This window comes from Mobula birostris, chromosome 12 (assembly GCF_030028105.1).
Source record: "Mobula birostris isolate sMobBir1 chromosome 12, sMobBir1.hap1, whole genome shotgun sequence".
In the NCBI taxonomy this organism is placed as follows: domain Eukaryota; kingdom Metazoa; phylum Chordata; class Chondrichthyes; order Myliobatiformes; family Myliobatidae; genus Mobula; species Mobula birostris.
The window spans coordinates 22,676,110-22,697,230 of NC_092381.1; the positions used below are offsets into that span (position 1 = coordinate 22,676,110).

The window sequence follows — 21,121 nt, forward strand, 5'->3', positions numbered from 1 at the left end:
CAGCCTCAAGTCTTCTGTCTGAAACCTTCATTCGGTTTCTCATTCCACCAGTGCTGCCTGACTTGCGGAGTGCTTCCAGCACTTTTTGCATTTATTTCAGATTTCCAGCACCCCAATTTTCACCTGCAGCCTCGGAGAACCTGGTGAACATGCTCCCACAGTGCAGTCATGGTCAAGCAGTTCAGTTGTTGTTCAGACCAGACATCAGAACAGGGGGTACCTAGTAAAGTGGCCACCGAGCATAAACCATTCCACATTTGTATTTATCCTGCACTAATCCCATTTTCATCATCATCGTCGTCATTACATGCCATGTTGTGGCACCAATCATGGTCTTTCTTTGACCATGATTGTTCCTGGCAGATTTTTCTACAGAGTGATTTGCTATTGCCTCCTTCCGGGCAGTGTCTTTACGAGACGGGTGACCCCAGTCATTATCAATACCCTTCAGAGATCGTCAGTGGTCGCATCACCAGGATTTGTCATATGCACCAGCTGCACATACGATCATCCACCACCTGCTCCCATGGTTTCACGTGGCCCTGACCCTGGGGGGTGGGCAATGACTAAGCAGGGGCTACACCTTGCCCAAGGTGACCTGCAGGCTAGCAGATGGAAGGATTATCTTGCACCTCCTTTGGTGGAGGCATATCTCCACTCAGCCGCCCTAATCCCATTTTATTTTCTCAATATTCTCATCAATTATCTGGCTGTCACAATGATTGTATAACATACATTGTGTCCATGCAGAGGGATCTCATGATCGTGCTCAAACTGGTTACTGCTCCTGATAACTGCAGCAGCTGGGAGTCGTCCCTGGGGTACAACGTGACCTGAAGCGGAACCAGAGGCATGGAGATTGCAACAAGAATAGCTGCAATACCCTGTTTTCAATTTTTCCCTCATTGCCATCAGCCTGAAAGTCAGTAATGAGAGAGCACCCTCGCCTCTGCACAGAACGGTGCTAAACCACACGTGCCCTGCAGGCAGCCACAGCTCTCTCCAGTTGTGCGTTGTTGTGGCCTGTTTGAGAGAGGGCAAGGAGCCAGTAATCATTGGCAGTTTGGGTCACAGGGCTTCTGTGGTTAAATAGATGCTTGCAAGCTATGAGGTAGGGGTGTGAAGCTTCTGGCAGTAATTGTGAAGATGTGGTGGAACCAACGATCAGTTCTGATTGGTGGAGATTGTTGGTCAGTGATGAGGCTAGGGATGGCAACAGGCTCACACACTGAACTTGACTCCTGCTGAGAGATCCGTGTTGCATCAGACACCCAGGCTTGTATCCTAATGGTGACCTCAATTCCTGCACTCCCACCCCCCGCCACTCCATTCCTAGGTAGAGGAGGGTTGGGGCTTTCTGATTTCTGCAGAAAGAGCACATCTCTTCTCCTGCTCTGAAGCCCAGAATCCTGTGCCCTCCCACGCAGTGTCATTCCTGGACATGTCCCAAACAATTTTACCGACTGCGGCCACAGTGCACATCCCCTTTCTCAAGTCCAAGACCACTCTTAGTACAGGCTAATTTTAAATAGACTTAGGCATTCATGAGATTCAAACCCTGTTGAGAAGACCATCTAGGTTAGTGTCCCTGTTATTCATTATTCATGGAAATGGCTTGGATTGAATGTATGTACATGGTACGATTAGCACGTTTGTTGATGGTACTAAATTTGGAGTCTCCTTGATCATGAAATAGGTTACAATGAATTGCGAAGAGATCTTGAATAGTTTTGGAAATGGACTGAGGAACAGCAAACATAGATTTCAACTTAGTGTGAGGTGTTGTTTGTTGGACATTCAAACCAGAGTAGGAATTATACAGTGAATGGGAGGGCACTGATGAATGTTGTAGAACAGAGGAACTGGGAGAACAAATACGTAAAGTCGAGAGAAATCTGCAGATGTTGGAAATCCAAGCAACACAAACAAAAATGCTGGAGGGACTCAACAGGCCAGGCAGCGTCTATGGAAAAGAGTAAACAGTCAAGATTTCAGGCTGAGACCCTTCATCAGGACTGGGAACACAGATGAGAAGTTTGAACAAAAAGTTGGGGGGGAGGAGAGGAAGAAGTACAGGGTGGCAGGTGAGGAATGAAACTGGGAGGGGGGAAGGGATGAAGTAAAAGGCTGGGAAGCTGATAAGTGAAAGAGATAAAGGGCTGGAGAAGGTGGAATCTGATAGAAGAGAGTAGAAGAAAGATGGAAGAAAGGGAAGGGGGAGGAGCACCAGAGAGAGGTGATGGACAGGTGAGGGGATGAGGTGAGAAAAGGAAATGAGAATGGAGATGGTGAAGGTGGGGGCCAATTACCAGAAGTTGAAGAGATTGATGTTCATGCCTTCAGGTTGGAAGCTACCCAGACAGAATATAAGGTGGTGTTGCTCCCCACAGGGCAACAGTGGAACAGCCAGACTTACCCCACAGAGGCAAGGACAAATCCCCCCACAGGGCAATGGCAGAACAGCCTGACTTACTGCACAGAGGCAAGGTCAAGACAGATCCCCCCCACAGGGCAACAGCAGAACAGCCTGACAAACCCCACAGAGGCAAGGACAAGAAGAGACAAACACCAAAGAATGACAGACAGTTCCATCTCTGCATCGGAGTTGCTCCAAGTCACAGTTCCATCAGCAACCTCAGCTGGCTACAGAAACAGCCAGATCCGTACCTAGCTCAGAGTGGCTGGCAGCCACTCAGCTGGCCCAGGAAACAGCAGAATCCATACCACAAAGACAGCTCCAACTACCAACAGCAAGGCTCCATGAAGTGATGGTTCTCCAACACAGCCTAAAGATGGGAAGTAGCCACTCTAGCCTTCCACTGGCAGGTTGCTCCCAGAAAATCTTGACAGGACAAACCAGCCACTCACACAGACCCCAAGGCCACTTATATTCCAAGCCCCAAGATGGGAATCAGGTGCCTATGATTAACTCATCTAAACAAGGGACAGCTGGAAGACCTGAGTCTACAGACCAGACCGTGAACCAGAATGTGGACTTCACGGACCAGACCATGACAAGAAGGGCCGAATGGCCTGTTTTCTGTGCTGTAGTGTTCTATGGTTCTATGGAAGACTGATAGTGAATGAAATTTAAAATGCACAGGTGGAGGAAACAGAGGTTACAGGGAGAAGGCAGGAGAATAGGGACGTTTTAATGTCCTTGCCTGTTCTACCTTTTAAGATAAAATATGTTCCTTTCAAGGCTTCTCAAAGGACATGAACTGTTTCTTCACAATTTACCATTCTGTAACTTTCCAGAACACATTGTTAAACTGCATTTGCCAACCCTCTGCCCTTCCTGGACCCAGTATGTCACCTGCAGCCCTTCGGAATGTCATCACTGCATGTTTGTGAAAAATTGTTTTTTTTTCACAATTGTCTTCCTGAATTTATTAAGTACATTAATAAGCCTTCATTCTCCCCTCTCCCATAATTACATCAAGACTGACCATGACTACGATTTGAAAACGATCGAATCTGGATCGTGCCCTCTTCCTTCTATTCTTTACATATGGTGATTTGCAGTTTAATTAAACATTAAATAGGCCCGGTTCATTGAAACTTTCATGAATTTTTTTTCTTTTACTGTATATTTACTTCTGCTCACTAGTTGGGCGAAAACGGCGATGACAGAACAGCTGGCAATTAGCATAAAAAAACCCAGAAGTTCACCAATAGGATTGGAGCATGGTTTTCACTCCCTTCTCGGTTAAAAGGAAACAGAGCACGGAGAGAATCACTGGGATTAGCATCCATACCCGATATTACTCCCGGAATCAGAAGCGGACCTCGCCTTGTTCTTAGTAAGTCTTACACTTTTGCTGATAACGATTGAAACATTATGCATCGCTTTTGGGGTCTGTTTTTATTCTTACTAAGAGCAGATTCGTTCTCAGTCCCCGCTGTTTCCGAACAACACCCACTTAATGTCTGTGTTGGCGGGGCATCTGCATTTGGTAGATTAATTCATGCAGCGGGGAGTAACTGTGTAAAAGTTTTTTTTTGTCTCGGAGAATGCTACAATTCATGCAAACTATAAGCAGTTAAAAAAGAACAGCCGCTTTGTTCAGAATTCCAATCGCAGCCCTTGAGGCGAAAATGGCTACCCTCTTCTTTTGGTTGCTTTTTTTTGGATAAATACATCTGAAATGTCGAGTGTTCCTCTCTGGTTGCGCTTCCGACGTTGGTGATGACTGCAATCAACTCTAAGGGAAGTTTACTTCATTTTTGAGGGGATGTTTCCATCTTTGAAAAGATCTGGGAAAGTTCAAGGAGCTCGTGGAAAGAAACAGAAGCATTAAAATAGTGCTAGGAATTCTGAATCGGAGAGGTGACAGACCATCTACAGAAAATAAAAGTCCTTTAAAAATACGGGTCGGTTTGCGCAACCATCCCGTCAGGGGGTCTGAACCGGCGACATTAATAGGCGCGTCTGCAGGCTTTTAACAGAGGGCTGTTCCCTCGCCAGGATATGGGTGTCGCTGGTACCGCTGACATAGAGTTGCAGTGGTATAGGGAGAGGCCATTCGCCCCATTGGGGCAAAGCGACCAAGCCCCCCCCCCCCCCTTGAGCCCGCTGTCCCGTCGTGGTTTCATTTTGGGGCTGTTCCCAGACCCCCAGTTGAAAACCGCCACTGAATCTGCCTCCGCCGCCAAGTGTAGCCAAATGTTTTTCTTAAACAAGAAGTGTTTGTTCAGTATCGTCTCTGTTTATGCCATTCGCATTAAAGGTATCGCCAGCACCTCGGCTCCTTTGCCATTGGAGACAGTCTTCCTCTGTCGAGTGCTCTTATTATTTTCAATACCCCATCACACTTCCTGCGCTCTAGGGAGAACAAGTCTTTATTTAAAGTTAAGCGTTATTTTAAAAAATTCTGCACAGATTGGCTATATGTTGCACATTTAGCTGTAGACTAAGCTCTTCAGGCTGCGTTCTTGCAATTCAAACGCGCGTTTAATCGGCTTCCTTTCCATTTCTGAAGAAATGAGATGCGGCGGAGTGATTGTTCATTTATTCAGCAGGCCTGAGCAGAAGTTACTCTTAAAGTATCCGCCACTTTTCAGTGGGTGCTGCCAAACGATCGGGAATTAGGTCGGAAAGTTAGAAACAAAGAGGCGCATAAAATGCCAGCGGGTCAAACAACGTCTGCGGAGTTTGAGATTTATAGACGGAACGCGTCCATTTGGACGGCGGGTTCCCAGCCTGGGGTCCGCGGTTAATGGTGGGGGTCCGTGGCATTAAAAAAAAGACTGGGGACCCCTGATCTAGAAAATTAACACAAGCTTCAGAAATCGGTCACAAACTCAATTCTTGCGTATATATTTACAAAGAGCCGGGAGTGGACACGCGAGCTGCCTCAGGCTCTCCGCATTGTCACTGTGGTACAGCGGCCCACTCCTCCTCCCCGATCCTTTTTTAATATCGTAAGACATTTTATTTATTATAAAATACAATAAAAACCCTTCCATCCTTACATTCATAATCAATGTTTTACGTAGCATTCTATTAAACCCCTTAAAACCAATAGACCTGGTGACTCCCTGCAGTGATGCACTACTACAATACTGTCACTGATGGACTTCCTCGCCCATCTCGGCCCCTAGCTGTCCAATAGCGGAAGAGCCCTAGACGTGGCCCTTCCCCACCGAGTCCTTGCGGTGGATGCATCATCTTTTCATTTCTTCCAGTCTTCAGCTGGTCCAGCCAAAGATGAACTTCAGGGACAACCCTGGCGCTGCCTCTAAAGCACACTGAAGCCCTCGTTTAAATCGGGGCGCATTTACCGATGGGAAGTGAATTCACAGCGGAATGGAGTCGCCCACCTTTCCTAGTTCCGGTAGCCTTGTATTGATCCAAGGTATCTCCAGAGGGTTGGGAAGGTTAGGAAATTGTTACACGATATTGAGACTGAGCAGAGTAGGCGGGTCCACTCTGTTCTTTGACAGTGCAACAGCAACGCAAGGCCTTGCACAATTGCACGTTTTAAGCCACATGTCTAACCTCCAGCTTTCCATCTCTCAGATCATGAGTCTTCGTAAAACTCCAAGGAACTCCACCAGGCCATTTGGCATAACTTCTCATAATGAGCTCTAATTTTCCAAGCCACCGTGATTCTAATTATACACCTAATTTCCAGCAACTCCCTGGTGAATCTGCTCCATGATTCTCACATCTACCTGGACTATACCTCCTCCCACCCTGTCACTTGTAAAAATGCCCTCCCCTTCTCTCTGTTCCTCCGTCTTCACCATATTTGCTCTCAGGATGAGCCTTTTCATTCTAGAACTAATGAGATGTCTTCCTTCCTCCACCTGCTCTCACCTACATATCTTCCATTTCACACGTCTGGCCTCACCCTATCCTCCCGCTACCCCACCAGTGATAGGGTTCCTCTTGTCCTCACCTACCACCACCACATAACTGTCCATACCTTCCACCATCTCCAACATTATCCCACCACCTCCTTCCCTTCTTCCATCTCCGCGCCGTATGTGACTCCTTTGTCCATTTGTCCCTCCCCACTGATCTCCCTACTGGTACTTATTCTTGCAAGTGGAACAAGTGCTACACCTGCTCCTACACCTCTTCTCTCACTACCATTCAGGGCCCCGAACAGTACTTCCAGGTGAGGTGACACTTCACCTGTGAGGCTGTTGGGTAGTCTACTGTATCCAGTGCTCCTGGTGTGGCTTCCTGCATGTCAGTGAGACCCAGTGTAGATTGGAAGATTGCTTCACCGACCGCCAGGAAAAGTGGGATCAACTGGTGGCTATCCATTTCAGTTCTACTTTCCATTCCCATTCCGACATGTCAATCCATGCTCTCCTCTACTGCCACGATGAGGCCACACTCAGGTTGAAGGAACACCACCTTATATTCTGTCTGGGCAGCCTCCAACCTGATGGCATGAACATCGATTTCTCAAACTTCCAAAATTTCTCCCCCCCCCCCCACCATTCCCATTCTCGTTTCCCTCTCTTACCTCATCTCCTCACCTGTCCATCACCTCTCTCTGGTGCTCCTCCCCTTCCCTTTCTTCCATGGTCATCTACCCTCTCCTATCAGATTCCCCCTTCTCCAGTCCTCTTTCAGCTTCCCAGCTCTTAACTTCACCTGCCTCCTGCATTCATCTACCACCTTTCACCTTGTATTTCTTCCTTCAGTCCCCCCACCTTATTGTTCTAACTTCTCACCTTCTTGTCCAGTCCTGATGAAGGATCTTGGCATGAAATGACTATTTACTCTTTTCCATAGATGCTGCCTGGCCTGCTGAGTTCCACCAGCATTTTGTGTGTGTCGTTTGGATTTCCAGCATCTGCAGATTTTCCATTGTCTCCACTGTTAAACGATATTCCTGTGCTAGGGTGTCTATAGCAATGTTCCAGTTGTAGTCTTCCATGTATTCCTCCCTTGGAGGGTCAGACACCCTGAGCCAATAGGCTGGTCCTGGACTTATTTCCTGGCATAATTTACATATTACTATTTAATTATTTATGGTTTTATATTGCTATATTTATACTCTATTCTTGGTTGGGGCAACTGTAATGAAAATCAATTTCCCTCGGGATCAATAAAGTATGACTATGACTATTGACTATTCAACATTAATCTGTTGCTATTTTGTTCAAACTTCTATCTATATGGCATGGCGTTCGTATATATATACTGTATCAGTAGTAGTGTCATCACTCGAGTTCGGTATGATGTTCTTCTAAGGGGTTGTCTATTAGTGCATCCTCAGGTGGCTGTAGAGACTGATCTGTGATCCACATATTCTGGTGCAGTGTAGAGAAAAGTAAATTGTGGCTGTGGTTAGTGGTCGAGTCTTTTGGCAAGGAAGGCTTAGTATACTGTATTATGGCCTTACTTGCTACTTTTTAAAAGAAAATAGGTTTGTTTCATGGTTCCGAAAAGAACATGAGTTTTTCCTCCACAAATTAGCATTTCATAATCTTACGGAATGTACTGCTGCATGTTAAACTGCATTTACCACCCCACTGCCCATGCTGAACCCAATCGCATCTGCAGCCTTTTGGAGGTGTCGTTACTGCTTGTTTTTGAAAAGTAATTTTTCCACAATTGACTTCCTGAATGGTATGCTGAAAAAAGTGGTAGTGAAGGCGCCTTATTTTAATGAATACATTAATAATCAAAATATGGTTTGGGGAAACATTGCAGGCATGGGAGGTGGTTACATCAATCCACTTAATCCCTGTAGTGGCCTTGAAAGTATGTTGAGAATGTGGAGAGGCTACAGACTTCTTGTTTCTCTCTGCACGGATGCTGCCTGACTTGCAGAGTTTACCTGCACTTTCTGTTCTTGCTTCAGATTTCCAGCATCTATAATTTTTTTCATTTAATGAATTGCCCTTGGTTAAAAATCTCACAGCCCCATCCCTAAAATGATGTAGACTATGATTTGATAATAGTGACATTGGTGGTGTCCTGGCCCTGTGTAATTAGCTGAATTTATTTATTTATTTCTAGTGCAAACATACATTTTGGAGAAGCAAAATACAGAAGTTGATAAGTCAAATAAAACTCAACAATTTCCTTTCCATTCTCAAACTAAAAGCAAACAGAATAAATAAAATTAGGTGTAACATCACTGGCATACAGTAGTGCTAGCAAGTTTGTGAATCCTGTAGAATTTTCCCTATTTCTGCATGAATATGACTAAAATGTGATCAGATCTTCACGTAACTTCTAAAACTAGATAAAGAGAATACAATTAAATTAATAATACAAAAACATTATACTTGTTCATTTACGTATTGAGAATATTACATTCAATTGAAATTTACATGCATCTGTTAAAAACTGTACGTGAACCTTTGCGTTCAATAACTGGTAGGACGCCCTTGTACAGCAATTTAACTTCAACCAAACATTTCCTGTAAATGTTGATCAGTCCTGCACATCGGCTTGGAGGAAGTTTAAGTCATTCCTCCTTACAAAACTGCTTCAACTCTGGGATGTTGATGGGCTTCCTTGCATGAACTGCTTGCTTCAGGTCCTTCCACAACATTTCTACAGGATTAAGATCAGGACTTTGACTCAGCCATTCCAAAACACAAATTTTCTTCTTTTTAAATCATGCTGTTGATTTACTCTTGTCCTTTACGTCATTGTCTTGTTGTATTATCCAACTTCTATTAAGTTTCAGGTAACAGACTGTTACCCTGACATTCTCCTGTAAAATGTCTTGATGCAATTTTGAATTCATTGTTCTCTCAACGATTGCAGGCTGTCCAGGCTCTGAGACAGCAAAGCCGCCCCAAGCCATGATGCTCCTTCCACCGTGCTTCACAGTTGGGTTGAGGTTTTGGTGTTGGTGTGCAGTGCCCTTTTTCCTCCAAACATAGAAATGTGCTTTTCTGCCAAAAGTTCAACTTTTATCTCATCTGTCCACAGAACATTGTCCCAGAAATGTTGTAGAACATCCAGCTGGTCTTTTGCAAACTTGAGACGTGCAGAAAAGTTTTTTATTGGAGAGCAGTGGTTTCCTCGGTGGTGTCCTTCCATGAGCACCATTCTTGTTAAGAATTTTTTTTCTTATAATGGACACATGGACAGAGACTTTAGCAAATTCTAGAGATTCCTGCAGGTCGTTTTGCTGTTATCCTTGGGCTCCTTTTCACCTCCTTCAGCATTGCATATTGTGCTCTTGGTGTGATCTTTTCAGGATCCCTCTCCTACAGTATTGAGTTTCATCCATTTGGAGACAATTTCTCTTACTGTGGACTGATGAACATTCAGGTTTTTAGAAATGCTTTTGTAGCCTTTTCCAGCTATAATTCTTCTAAGGTCCTCTGAAAGTTGTTTTGATCGAGGCTTGGTGCACGTAAACAGATCTTTCTTGAGACGAGCAGGCTCTGTCAGTTACCTGACTTTGTGGGTTTTTTTATCGGGCAGGGCATCTCTACAACCCACAGCTCCAATCTCATCTCATTGATTGGAACACCTGACTCCAAACAGCTTTTGTAGAAGGTTCATGCACTTTTTCCCACAAGTACATGTAATATTGGATCATTTTTCTCAATACATAAATGAACAAGTATAATGTTTTTGTGTTATTTATTTACTTGGGTTCTTTTTATCTAGTTTTAAGACTTACGTGAAGATCTGTCATGTTTTAGGTTATATTTATGCAGAAATAGAAAAAATTCTACAGGGTTCATAAACTTCCTAGCACCGCTGTATGTCATGAAATATGTTGTTTTGTGGCAGCAATACATGTCTATGCATAATAAAAAAGATATAAATTGCAATTTTATATACTTATATAAGTTTTGCAAGAAGAGAGAAAAAAGTAGTGAGGTAGTGTACATGGGTTCATTTTCCATTCAGAGATCTGCTGGTGGAGGAGAAGAAGCTGCCCTGAAACATTGAGTATGTGTCTTCAGGCTCCTGTACCCCATCTTTGATGGTATCAGTGATAAGAGGGCATATCCTGGGTGATGGAAGTTTTTAATAACAGATGCCACCTTTTTGAGGCATCACTTTTTGAAGATTAGAATAGTCTTATCTTCAATGATATAAAACAAGAGCAAATTTGCAGATGCTGGAAATCCAAGCAACACACATAGAGTGCTGGAGGAACTCAGCATCTATGGAAAAGAGTAAAGAGTCGTCAGGACTGTAGAAAAAATATAAGAAATCAGAGTAAGTAGGTTGGGGGAAGGTGTCGGCCTGAATCGTCGACTGGTTACTGTTTTCCATAGATGCTGGCTGGCCTGTGGAGTTCCACCAGCATTTTGTGCCTGTTCAATGGTCTAATCTGGTTAGAATGGCTCTCCACGGTTTATCACAAACTGGTGGTATTCAGAGCCTGCCTTTTTGCTTTCCCTTGCAGTGAAGAGTGAGCTTTAAAGTGGTGTGTTCTCTCAGTTTTCACAGGAAATGATCCTCTCTGAATTCAGTCCAGCCACAGTACAATATTTATTGCTTAGCGTCTACTATTAGCGAAGCCTTCAGACAGGAAAGAGTTTTCTGCAGGCGTTGAATTTGGCATGGGGGTATTGGTTGTGGCATTTATTTAGGGACTATATATATAGTCTGTATTCCAACTATCTAAAAGGATGTTCTGCAGAAAACCAGTATCTGTAGTTTAATATTGTTCTCAAATTGCTAGATCTGTACACTTTAAAGTCAAGAAACCTGATTTTTGGCAAAAGTTGAAATTTCAGATTTATTGCAACAAGCCCTTTATTGTTTTCCTCTTTTGGGGGTATTGCCGGAATTAAGCGGAATACACCAGGATGCTTCCTACCTCTAATGTGGAGGAGCTGGGTAGTAACTACACTTTAGAGATTGGATCAATTATAAATCTCTCCTGTTAAATTGCTTGATTTATTTCCCCATCTTTGAAACAATCGCGTTCGGCAGTGTACAAAGGGAAAAGGATCTTCAGCTTAGCAGTGCATTTATTATACAGTACAGTGGCATAGCAGTTAGCGTAACGCTGTTACAGTTCCAGGGATCCAGGTTCAATTCCTGCAGCTGCCTGTATGGAGTTTGTACTTTTTCCTCGTGACTGCATGGGTTTCCATTTTCCTCCAACAGCCCAAAGACATTTGGATTAGCAGGTTAATTAGTTACGTGCATGGAATTGAGAGATATGTGCTTATTGAGTTGGAAGGGCCGTTTTACTACTCGTGGTTTACTGTGGATTCCGGCTCATTTGGGCCATCTGTTTATCAGGGCAGCCGCTTATTTGGGATGACTATTAAAAAAACAAAAAATTAATGAGAAAATTGCCAAGATTCCCTTTGTTTATTTAGGAGACTCGCTGAACAGTTTCTAACTAGCATCAGTTGCACACACTTGTATGGCCGCTAGACACTACACTGTCCTTAGGGGGAACGGTGTTTAAATAGTGTCAGTGTGGCATGTTTGAGGCATTGTATGAAGAGAGTCCATTATCTGCACTAGGTGTCTGTGTTGATTTTGTCATGACGTACACTGGATGAATTCCTCTGTAAATAACTATTAGGGACTAATATACTGTGTTATAGTACTGTAGTAGTGCTCCAATTTGTTTTGTATTTCATCTAACTGCATAATTTGTTACTCAGTTTGTTTTTTTTTATATACCTTTTTAACTATTTCCATGAAACTTCAGCTGCTTGGGGCAGCAGCTGAATTAAGCCAAAACATACTGGTCCCAATGTGTCTCAATTAACTGGATTCTACTGTATCTCTAAAAAAAAGTCCTGTTAATTGTTTATTTCTTATCTACAGTTTCTTCATTGTCCCCCTTCTAACCCGCAGGCGATGGCTTTCCACAAAGCATTTGACAATGTCGGCAAAAAGCCAGGTCTTACCATCTGGAGGATCGAGAGCATGAACCCTGTGTCAGTCCCAGAGACACAGCATGGGAACTTTTACATCGGTGATGCCTACCTTGTCCTTAACATGACTGCGGATCTTAAGGGTAGCATCCATACGTGGCTGGGTATGTGTACATTCATATCTTCAGACGTTGCAACTCTTGTTTTTTTTGTGGGTGGTTTGGCTTTTGATAGATATTTTCTTCCAGGAAATCAGTGCCAGAAGGATGAATCTGGATCTGCTGCCATTTACTGTGTGCAACTGGATGAAAGTCTCCAAGGTGCTCCCGTGCAGTACAGGGAAACACAAGGCAACGAGACAAGCAAGTTCCTGGGCTACTTTAAGAATGGAATTGTGTACCAGGTAATGTGGATGCATTGTTGAGCAAGCCTGGAATTTTACGTAATGTCAGGTATTGAATATAGATCCATTCTTGTTGAACTTCAAGCGTAGAATTTGGTTTTTCACTGAAAACCTAGGGGAGTGTAACCCTGTTTATTGAGTAGGTGGCACACAAAATGCTAAAGGAATGCAGCAAGTCAGACAGCATTTATGGAGGGGTTTAAATCGCTGAAGGTTCAGGCCTGATCTTGTTCATTCCCCTCCATAGATGTAGGAGAGTTAATGATTCTTCTGTATAACATGTTTAAAAATTTGTATGACAAATATATGGTCCTCATTTTGGAGAACCGTATCTCCTTCGTTAACAGAAAGGTTCTGCAGAGGGTAAACTTCTTGCTGTAGGTGGTAAAATTCCATCTTTCCCAGAACACCCTGTGCAATTCTACATCGCTGAGAGCATCCTCACATCAGCGCACTCTCACGATTTACGGGAACTACAATGAAATGTCGGACAGCTGGAAAGGTTATTGGCTGCATCACTGCTGGGCTTGTATGAGTCCAGGACGAGAATGTGGGCATGAAAAAAATCATTGTGGACACTACCCACCCAGAAAGCTGCCTTTTTGAAGAACTTCCTTCCAGAAAGCGCAAAAGGGCTAGTAAAACAAAAACTTTATGCCATCCTAAAAGTTTTGTCCACCAGGTAATGAATCTGATCAACCAATCTAATTAGCTCTCCCCACCTCTCTCTATTACCTCAGTCACTGCACTGCACAGTAAATAGTTTTTATAATTTTTTTTCATTCTAAATACATGCTGGCATTGTACTCTGTAACTGTACTTTTAACTTTATATAATTCTTTATAATTGTTTTTTGTTGCAAATCACACCACAGCAAATTCATAATACAGTACATGTAAATATGAGTATATGGCAAATTAAAATATAACAAATTGAATTTTTGTGAGAGTAATTTGCAGGGAAACCTGCTTAATAGGGTTTTTCTACCAAGAGATGTGTACTGAATGGTGTCGTCAGTGCTATTTATGGAAACTAGATGTTGCAATATGTAACTGAAACACACTAAAAAGTTGTGCTTAAACTCTGTGCTGTTGTGATTGGGTCACATCCTGAAATTAACTAATTACACCCACCGTTGCCAGGGCTACACATGAACCCTGGCAGTGACTTGGAACAAAGCAAGGCAATTTATGTGATTAAGAAAACTAGGTTGGGTGAAGAAAAATAATTCAGAAAGCCTTTTCAGAGGTACAAAGGGGAATCAACTGTTTGGAGCTGGTAGACCTGAAAAATTAAAACAAACTTTGAATAGTGAGAATTGATAAGTAGACAATATTCAAAGTTAATAATGAACAAATTAAGATTGATCTTGGGGATATCTTAAATATTAAAAGTTGCTGATTTCATCTGTAGTTAAAGGAGTGCCAGAATTTTGTTTGTAGGAGATAAAATATGCTGTGTGTATTTAAGTAAATGCATCCTCACTCATTCTACAGTATATGTTAACTCTTAATTGTCCTCCATAGCCCAGCAGTTCTCTTGCTATGCAGACAATTGGGAATAGGCAAGAGAATTAAGTTTTTAAGTTGTCCAGTACCTGTGATAAGATCTGTCAACGTTCAGAGTAACACATGCTAAATCCTGGAGAAATTCAGCAGGTTAGGCAGCATCTATAAAATCCCAATGAAAGGTCTTCACGTGGAGTCAACTGTTTATTCCTCTCCATAGATACTGCCTGACTTGCTGAGCTCCTCCAGCATTTTGTGTGTGATACCTCTGAATAACCACCATCAAACCCACCCTCCCACTCGATCCCAGCTCTCATCCTTGCCAGGTCTCCATTATTCCCTCCAACCTTCCCCTCTCCGAGGCAGAACTTTCTGTCCTCAGTAAGTGCCTCACCTTTGTCCACCTTCGCCCACACCTCACTGAGTTCCGCACCTGCCATGACGTCGAGCTAAAAAAATCTAAATATGAGTTCCCCCGCATTTTGTGTGTGTTGCTTTGGAGTTCCAGTCTCTGCAGACTTCCTCGTGCTTGTGATCTGCAGAATCTCTTGTTCTTATAATTTTCTCAGAGCATCAGCTTTGGTTCTATTTCTGAATTTAAAGAACCAAAAGTGCATTAAATTATTTACAAATTCAGAGAGCTTCCAGATGGGAAGATCAATATTTCATCCACTACATCAGATGAAGTGTAAAGGCAATGAACAACTGAATCTCAATAACAATTCAAGGACTTGAAAGATACTTCAGGATGGTTTCTGGGTTGTCTCACTGACCCAAACTCACCACTGCATACATACAGACAGGCATAGAACCGTCTAAAGAGATCCTGTACACACATCATCTTGTCTCAAGGCAAAAGGATTTGAGGAAGAGAACTGGTGTGACTGATTACATAGTGCCTGGGTCATGGGAGGTTCTCCACAGGGTTATAGTGGAACTCCAGCCAAGCAGGACTCCTAATTCCAAAGCAACACAGTAAGAACGTGGAATTCATTCAACTTGCCTTGTTCAATCAGAAGCATCTTTGAGCACATTGGATCAGAACAATGTTTGTTAAACATTTCATGTTTTCACTTCCACTTCTCTGCCTAAACATTACAAAATTAGTCCCAGCTGATGTCTCAGGACCACTTGTTCAGTAATAATGACTGTTCTATGTCTGTCCGTATGTATGCAGTGGTGAGTTTGGGTCAGTGAGACAACCCAGAAACCTCCTTGAAGTATCTTTCAAGTCCTTGAATTGTTATTGAGATGCAGTTGTTCATTGTTTTTACACTTCATCTGATGTAGTGGATGGAATATCGATTTTCCTAGCCAGAAGCTCTCTGACTTTGTAAATAATTTAATGTACTTTTGGTTCTTTAAATTCAGAAATAGAACCACCAAGAGGGAGGATAGGTGGAATCAGCTTTTTATTCAGTTACTCACAAAGTGAGGAAAAACTCATAACCAAGCTATGTACGTTTTCTTTTCAAATTACTGTGAAGATTTTTCATTTTTAAACCTACTCTTGATTAGTTTAATTTCTGGTCAGCGCGCAGTATGGCATTCTGAACAAAAGCTAATGGGCGGGGGGGACTCACTGGAGTGTAACCTGACCTATCTGAGAATTAGTCACTGCTCCCTACGCAGAGCTTTTCAGAATCAGAAACCGGTTTAGCATCACCAACATACAGTATGTTGTAAAAGTTCTGGTTTTGCAGCAGCAGTATAGGTACAAGACATTAAAAAAATTTTCAGTTTTATATATATATATATACTCACATTTGCTCTCGGTGTTTGCACTTCTTATTTTAAAAGGTATTTATAATATTAAGCACATAGTGCAAAAAGAGAGTATAAAAAATGTTCCTGGGCTGGTTTATCATCCATTCAGAAATCTGATGGTAGAAGGGAAGAAATTTCCTAAAATGTTGGGTGTGTAAACATTTCCCCAATCTGGAGCACTGTCTGAGGAAGAACTCACTATACCCCTTTCCCAACTTACATTGCTGCTTTATGTGCCGCCTTAGCAGCTACGATTCACATTGTTTGTGTAGTTTAGATTCTCAAATGTCTCTGGTATTGATTTGAGGATCCCCAGGCCTGGAAGAACATTGATTGTAGAACACAGAAGGAACCAGCTAAAGAGTAAATCAAAAACCGTCAGAAAATCTAATCCCTCCTTCCTACACAATGTCCATATTCCTCCTCCTTCCTCGTATTCATGTGCCTATCTAAACGTCTATTAAAAGCCTCTAATGTATTTTTCTCTACCACCATACCCAGCAGCGCATTCCAGGCATCCACCACTCTGAGTAAAAAAACTTACTCCTCACATCCCTCTTGAACCTACCCTCTCGCACCTTCAATGGATGCCCTCTGGTATTAGTTATTTCTACCCTGGGGAGAGAGGTGCTCTCTGTCCAGTCCATCTATGCCTTTCATAATCCTACAAACCTCTATCAGATCTCTCCTCAGCCTCCAGGGCTCCAGAGAAAACAACCTGTTTATTCAGACTCTCATGATAGCACATACCCTCTAAGCCAGGCAGCTTTCTGGTAAAACTTTCCTGCACCCTCTCCAAAGCCTCAACATCCTTCCTACAGTGGGGCGACCAGATCTGTGCGCAGTACTCCAAACGTGGCCTAAACAGAGTCTTCTAAAGTTGCAATATAACCTCAATTTTTGAACAATGCCTCGACTACTAAAAGCAAGCATTCCATAAGCCTTCTGTCGCGAACCCCGTGACGGGAATTAAGAACCAGCAGAGATGGAAAACACGTTGGAGTCCAGTATTGCTATAAACTAATTATATTTATTATTAACTATGCGATACAGTAATATAAATATATATATATATATATGTAAGTATATCAGTAAGTGTGGAAATATATGTATGAAAAACCAAGCTTCTTTAAGTCTAGGGGTAAAAAGATACAGTCTTACGATGATGAGTAAAGTTCAGTTCAGTTCATGGTATTGAGTTGAGTAGTGATGGAGAGAGAGAGATTTGAGTCTTCAGGTGAGCTGATGCCATCGATCTTCTTGTCGTCCTCCGAAATCCTTTAAAAGTCACCGCCTGTGACTTTAGCAAAGGGGACCGGTTTTCTGTGGTGGAGCTATCCCCCAGGCAAGGGTGGACACATGGACAACTCCCCACCAGTCAACCCTTTTCCCTCCCTCCACTGTAAGAGCGATTGGATGGATCCGCCTGATCGATCCTCCAAAACCCACCTTTCTCTGCGGGCACAACAACGCTCATTCAGTGTCCAGATCATGTGTCTGAGGTCTGTATCATCTGACCTCCTACTTATCTCACCGTGCTGAGCATCAACTGTCATTCAAATAATCCCTCCTTCCTTTGTCTGTGAAGAAATGCACAAGCAGGCGAACTGTCCTTGAACAAGTAATATCAACAACCTGCCTTCGGTCACCATAGCAACTTCGAGCTGCTCGGTGCTATCTCCAAACCCAACTCAGTAGAAATCCAAAGTTACTTCCAGTGCCTTAAAGTGACAGTCCAACCGTTAATCTTCGTCTCTCTCTCTCTTACAAACAAGCCATTGGTGGTAAATAACTCTCTGTCTCTTCTCAAAAGCACAGTTAATAGGGGTACTTCAGCATCCCCTCACACTTCTTTGCCACTCTATAGACCTGTGCAGCCACTTTCATGGAGCAATGAACTTGGACTCCAAGATCTCTCTGTTCAGCCTGTCTCCTTGTATTTGCCCTACCAAGGCCTAACACTTCATATTTATCTGGGTTAAAGACTTTGAATAAATAAAGAATGAAGCAGCCTTTACTGCACCAATGAGATACGTATCCCTATGGGGCACGTCTATGTGAATTGGTCTGAGTGCCATGCACTCATTACAGATTTGGGTTGTTGAATTACATTGAGTGTTCAGAACACTTTTACCTCAAGTCTTTTGAAGTCATGAGCCTATATCCCATTCACAAGGTTTTTTTTTATATATCAAAATAAACTTTATTCACAGTCAAAAATTATTTACAACAATGAACTGTGCAATCTCTTTTATTCTTGCATTCATAGTCAATGCTTTCAGTACTTTTCTATTCCATTCGTCTAGTTATCTCAAGGTCGCTAGTTCAAGCCTCAACTGTGGTGGCGTGTTTGTGCCCTTGAGCAAGGCACTTAACCACACATTGCTCTAGTGTCTGTGCAAGGAGTGGCGCCCCACACAGACTTCCAATCTGTGCCTTGTAAGGCATGAAAATGCCCGACGCAGGCCTCTCACGGTCTGAGTGGACGTTCCCTCCCCTCTATTCCACCCCTTAAAGCCAATAGAACTGTTGCCAGTCATGTGGCATAGCGGAAGAACCCTATATTGTGCTCCTTCCTCAGTATGGTGGTGGGAGGGGGGGGAGCAGAAGGACCCCATTCACAAGATTATATCTTGAAACAGACACAAGAACATTTTTGCTCTGCCATTCGATGCCCTTTCTGAAAAGATTTATATATGTGGTGGTTAGCATAAAGCCATTACGGCACCCGTGATACAAGTTCAAATCAGCTGCTGCCTATAAGGAGTTTGTACATTCTCCCTGTGGGTGTCCTCTGGTTTCCTCCTACGTTCCAAAGCTGTGCAGATTAGTAGGTTAATTGGTCACACAAGGGTAATTGAGTAGTGCAGACCAGTTTGGCCAGAAGGGCCTGTTACTACCCTGTATTTCTCAGTAAAATTCATTCTAAGTTAAATCTTTGAAGCTTGCATCAGTACGACTTTGGGTTTTGGTAAGATAATTTTGCCCTTTTATAAAATTTAAACCATTTTTTTGCCTCATGTAGTGTATGTTTCCTATTGCAGGAAGGAGGTGTTGCATCCGGATTCACACACGTCGTCACCAATGAGGTGAATGTGAAGAGGCTACTGCACGTGAAGGGCAGGCGAAATGTGCGGGCCTGTGAAGTGCCTTTTGCGTGGAGCAGCTTTAATAAGGGAGACTGCTTCATCATCGATGTTGGAGCTGTAAGTACAACAAGTTGAAGTTGTGCAACGTATTGTTGCTCGGTTCTCTCAGCAGTGGTGCTTCCCCGTATGATCTGCCTGGCTATGATGATGAAGATATTTCAGGATCACTTACATTGCTGGCGGGATCTGGGGGAAGGATATTGGGAATGTGAGGGGAATAAAATGGGGTTTATGTAGGCTTAGTGTTAATGGGCGCTAATGGTCAACATGGATTCAATGGGATGAAGGGAATGCTGTTTGACCTAGGACTGTGTGAAAGAAACAGAATGTTGTAAGTCTGGTGGGGAGGAGGTTATCCATAATCTGACAAGTAATATACTCAATTTTGAATAAAGTTTACATCTGGCCACAGAGGACTCATGATCTTGTTTAAATTTGTAATTGCAGGAGATTTACCAGTGGAATGGATCAAAGAGCAATGTTCATGAGAAGCTCAAGTGCTGTCAACTTGCCACAAGTATCCGTGATAAAGACAGAGCAGGGCGTGCCAAGTTACATGTGTTGGAAGAAGGACAGGAGCCCAAGGAGGTCATTGAGGTGGGCATGTGAAGATTTAGTGTAAAGTTGATACCATGCAAGAAGGATTCTGTTCTGACGTAACATTTCCTCTTTTTTTTAAATGGCAGTTACTGGGTCCCAAACCAGACCTTTCAGACGCTGTTCTTGAAGATAGCGCCGCTGATACCCGTAGCAAGCAAAAGGCCAAACTCTACATGGTAACAGTTTTCTTCTCAGATGATGTGGGAATTCTTTGCCAAGTCTTAATGATACAGTTTTGCCAATCAAGTGCAAAACTTTCGTAGACTACATCATACATTGTAATGAACCTGGTTGATTTGATTACTCTTAGGTCTCTGATGCCAGTGGGCAGTTGAGCTTAACGGAAGTAGCTGCGGAGAACCCATTTAAAATGGCTCAACTTTCTACCAACGAATGTTACATCCTTGACAATGGGTCATGTGGTCACATATTTCTGTGGAAAGGTGAGAGAGCTGGCTTTTAACAATTTGTTTGTGCTTTAATCTGCCTTCTCAATCTGTCTGCTTATTCTCATAATTCTGTTATTACTTGACGACACCTGTGATCTACTGATACTTTCCACGTGCAGCTGGGATGAGGCTATCACTGATCAGAGCTGTGATGCCTTTCCTAAAACCACTAAAGAGAAGCTGGCGAAACTCAGTCTGGCAACACTAGTAGACGTTGCTGTTTTGGGTCAAGACCCTTCATTTGTTGAGACGAAGGGTCTTGACCCAAAGAATAGACTGTCCAGTTCCCTCTGTAGATACTGCCAAGTCCACTGAGTTCATCCAGTGTCTTGAGTATCATACACTAAATGCTAGAGGAACTCAGCAGGTCAGGTAGCGTCTATGGAGAGGAATAAAGAGTTGATATTTTGGGCTGAGCCTCTTTGTATTGACTGGGTCTTGGCAAAAAACATAATTTTTAATATTTCTCTTCATAGGTGTTGCCTGCCCTGCTGAGTTCCTCCAGCATTTTTAAGTGTATTTCTCTGGAATTCCAGTTTCTGAAGAATCTCTTGTGTTAATCCGCCTGCTTGTCTGCTGCTCCAAATTCCTGTGTTTGCGATCTCTTCTGTCTTTATTTTCTTAAAACCTCTATCCTTTCAGCCCTTGTGAAAATGTAGCATCTGTGAAAGTAGAATTGGTAAGAATATGCCCTTGTCCAGCAGCCACCCTGTCCTGTCACTTGCTTGTGTGTCATAGAAGACAGTACAATCCATAAACATCAGAATCGAGTTTCTGGCCTATTTTGAAGTGAAATTTGCTTGTTTTTTAGCAGCAGTACAGTGCACAGACATAAAATGACTAGCTATTCTAAAATAAATACATTAAATAGTGCAAAAAAAGAAAGGAATTGTGAGGCGGAACTCAACAGGTCAGGCATCATCTAAAGAGATCTCGTGTTTAGGAATAGTA

General features: G+C 42.9%; 1 protein-coding gene across 1 annotated transcript in view; it reads left to right on the top strand.

Annotated features, from left to right (window-relative positions):
- The first annotated feature begins 3,686 nt into the window (after positions 1-3,686).
- scinlb (scinderin like b) overlaps positions 3,687-21,121 on the top strand; it is a 43,797-nt gene continuing 26,362 nt past the window's right edge. Inside the window, exons 1-7 of the mRNA XM_072273462.1 lie at positions 3,687-3,803; positions 12,275-12,458; positions 12,543-12,697; positions 19,017-19,178; positions 19,569-19,718; positions 19,808-19,897; positions 20,032-20,164. Coding sequence (XP_072129563.1) covers positions 12,278-12,458; positions 12,543-12,697; positions 19,017-19,178; positions 19,569-19,718; positions 19,808-19,897; positions 20,032-20,164 — 871 coding nt within the window. The 5' untranslated portion in view covers positions 3,687-3,803; positions 12,275-12,277. The remainder of the gene's footprint in view (positions 3,804-12,274; positions 12,459-12,542; positions 12,698-19,016; positions 19,179-19,568; positions 19,719-19,807; positions 19,898-20,031; positions 20,165-21,121) is intronic.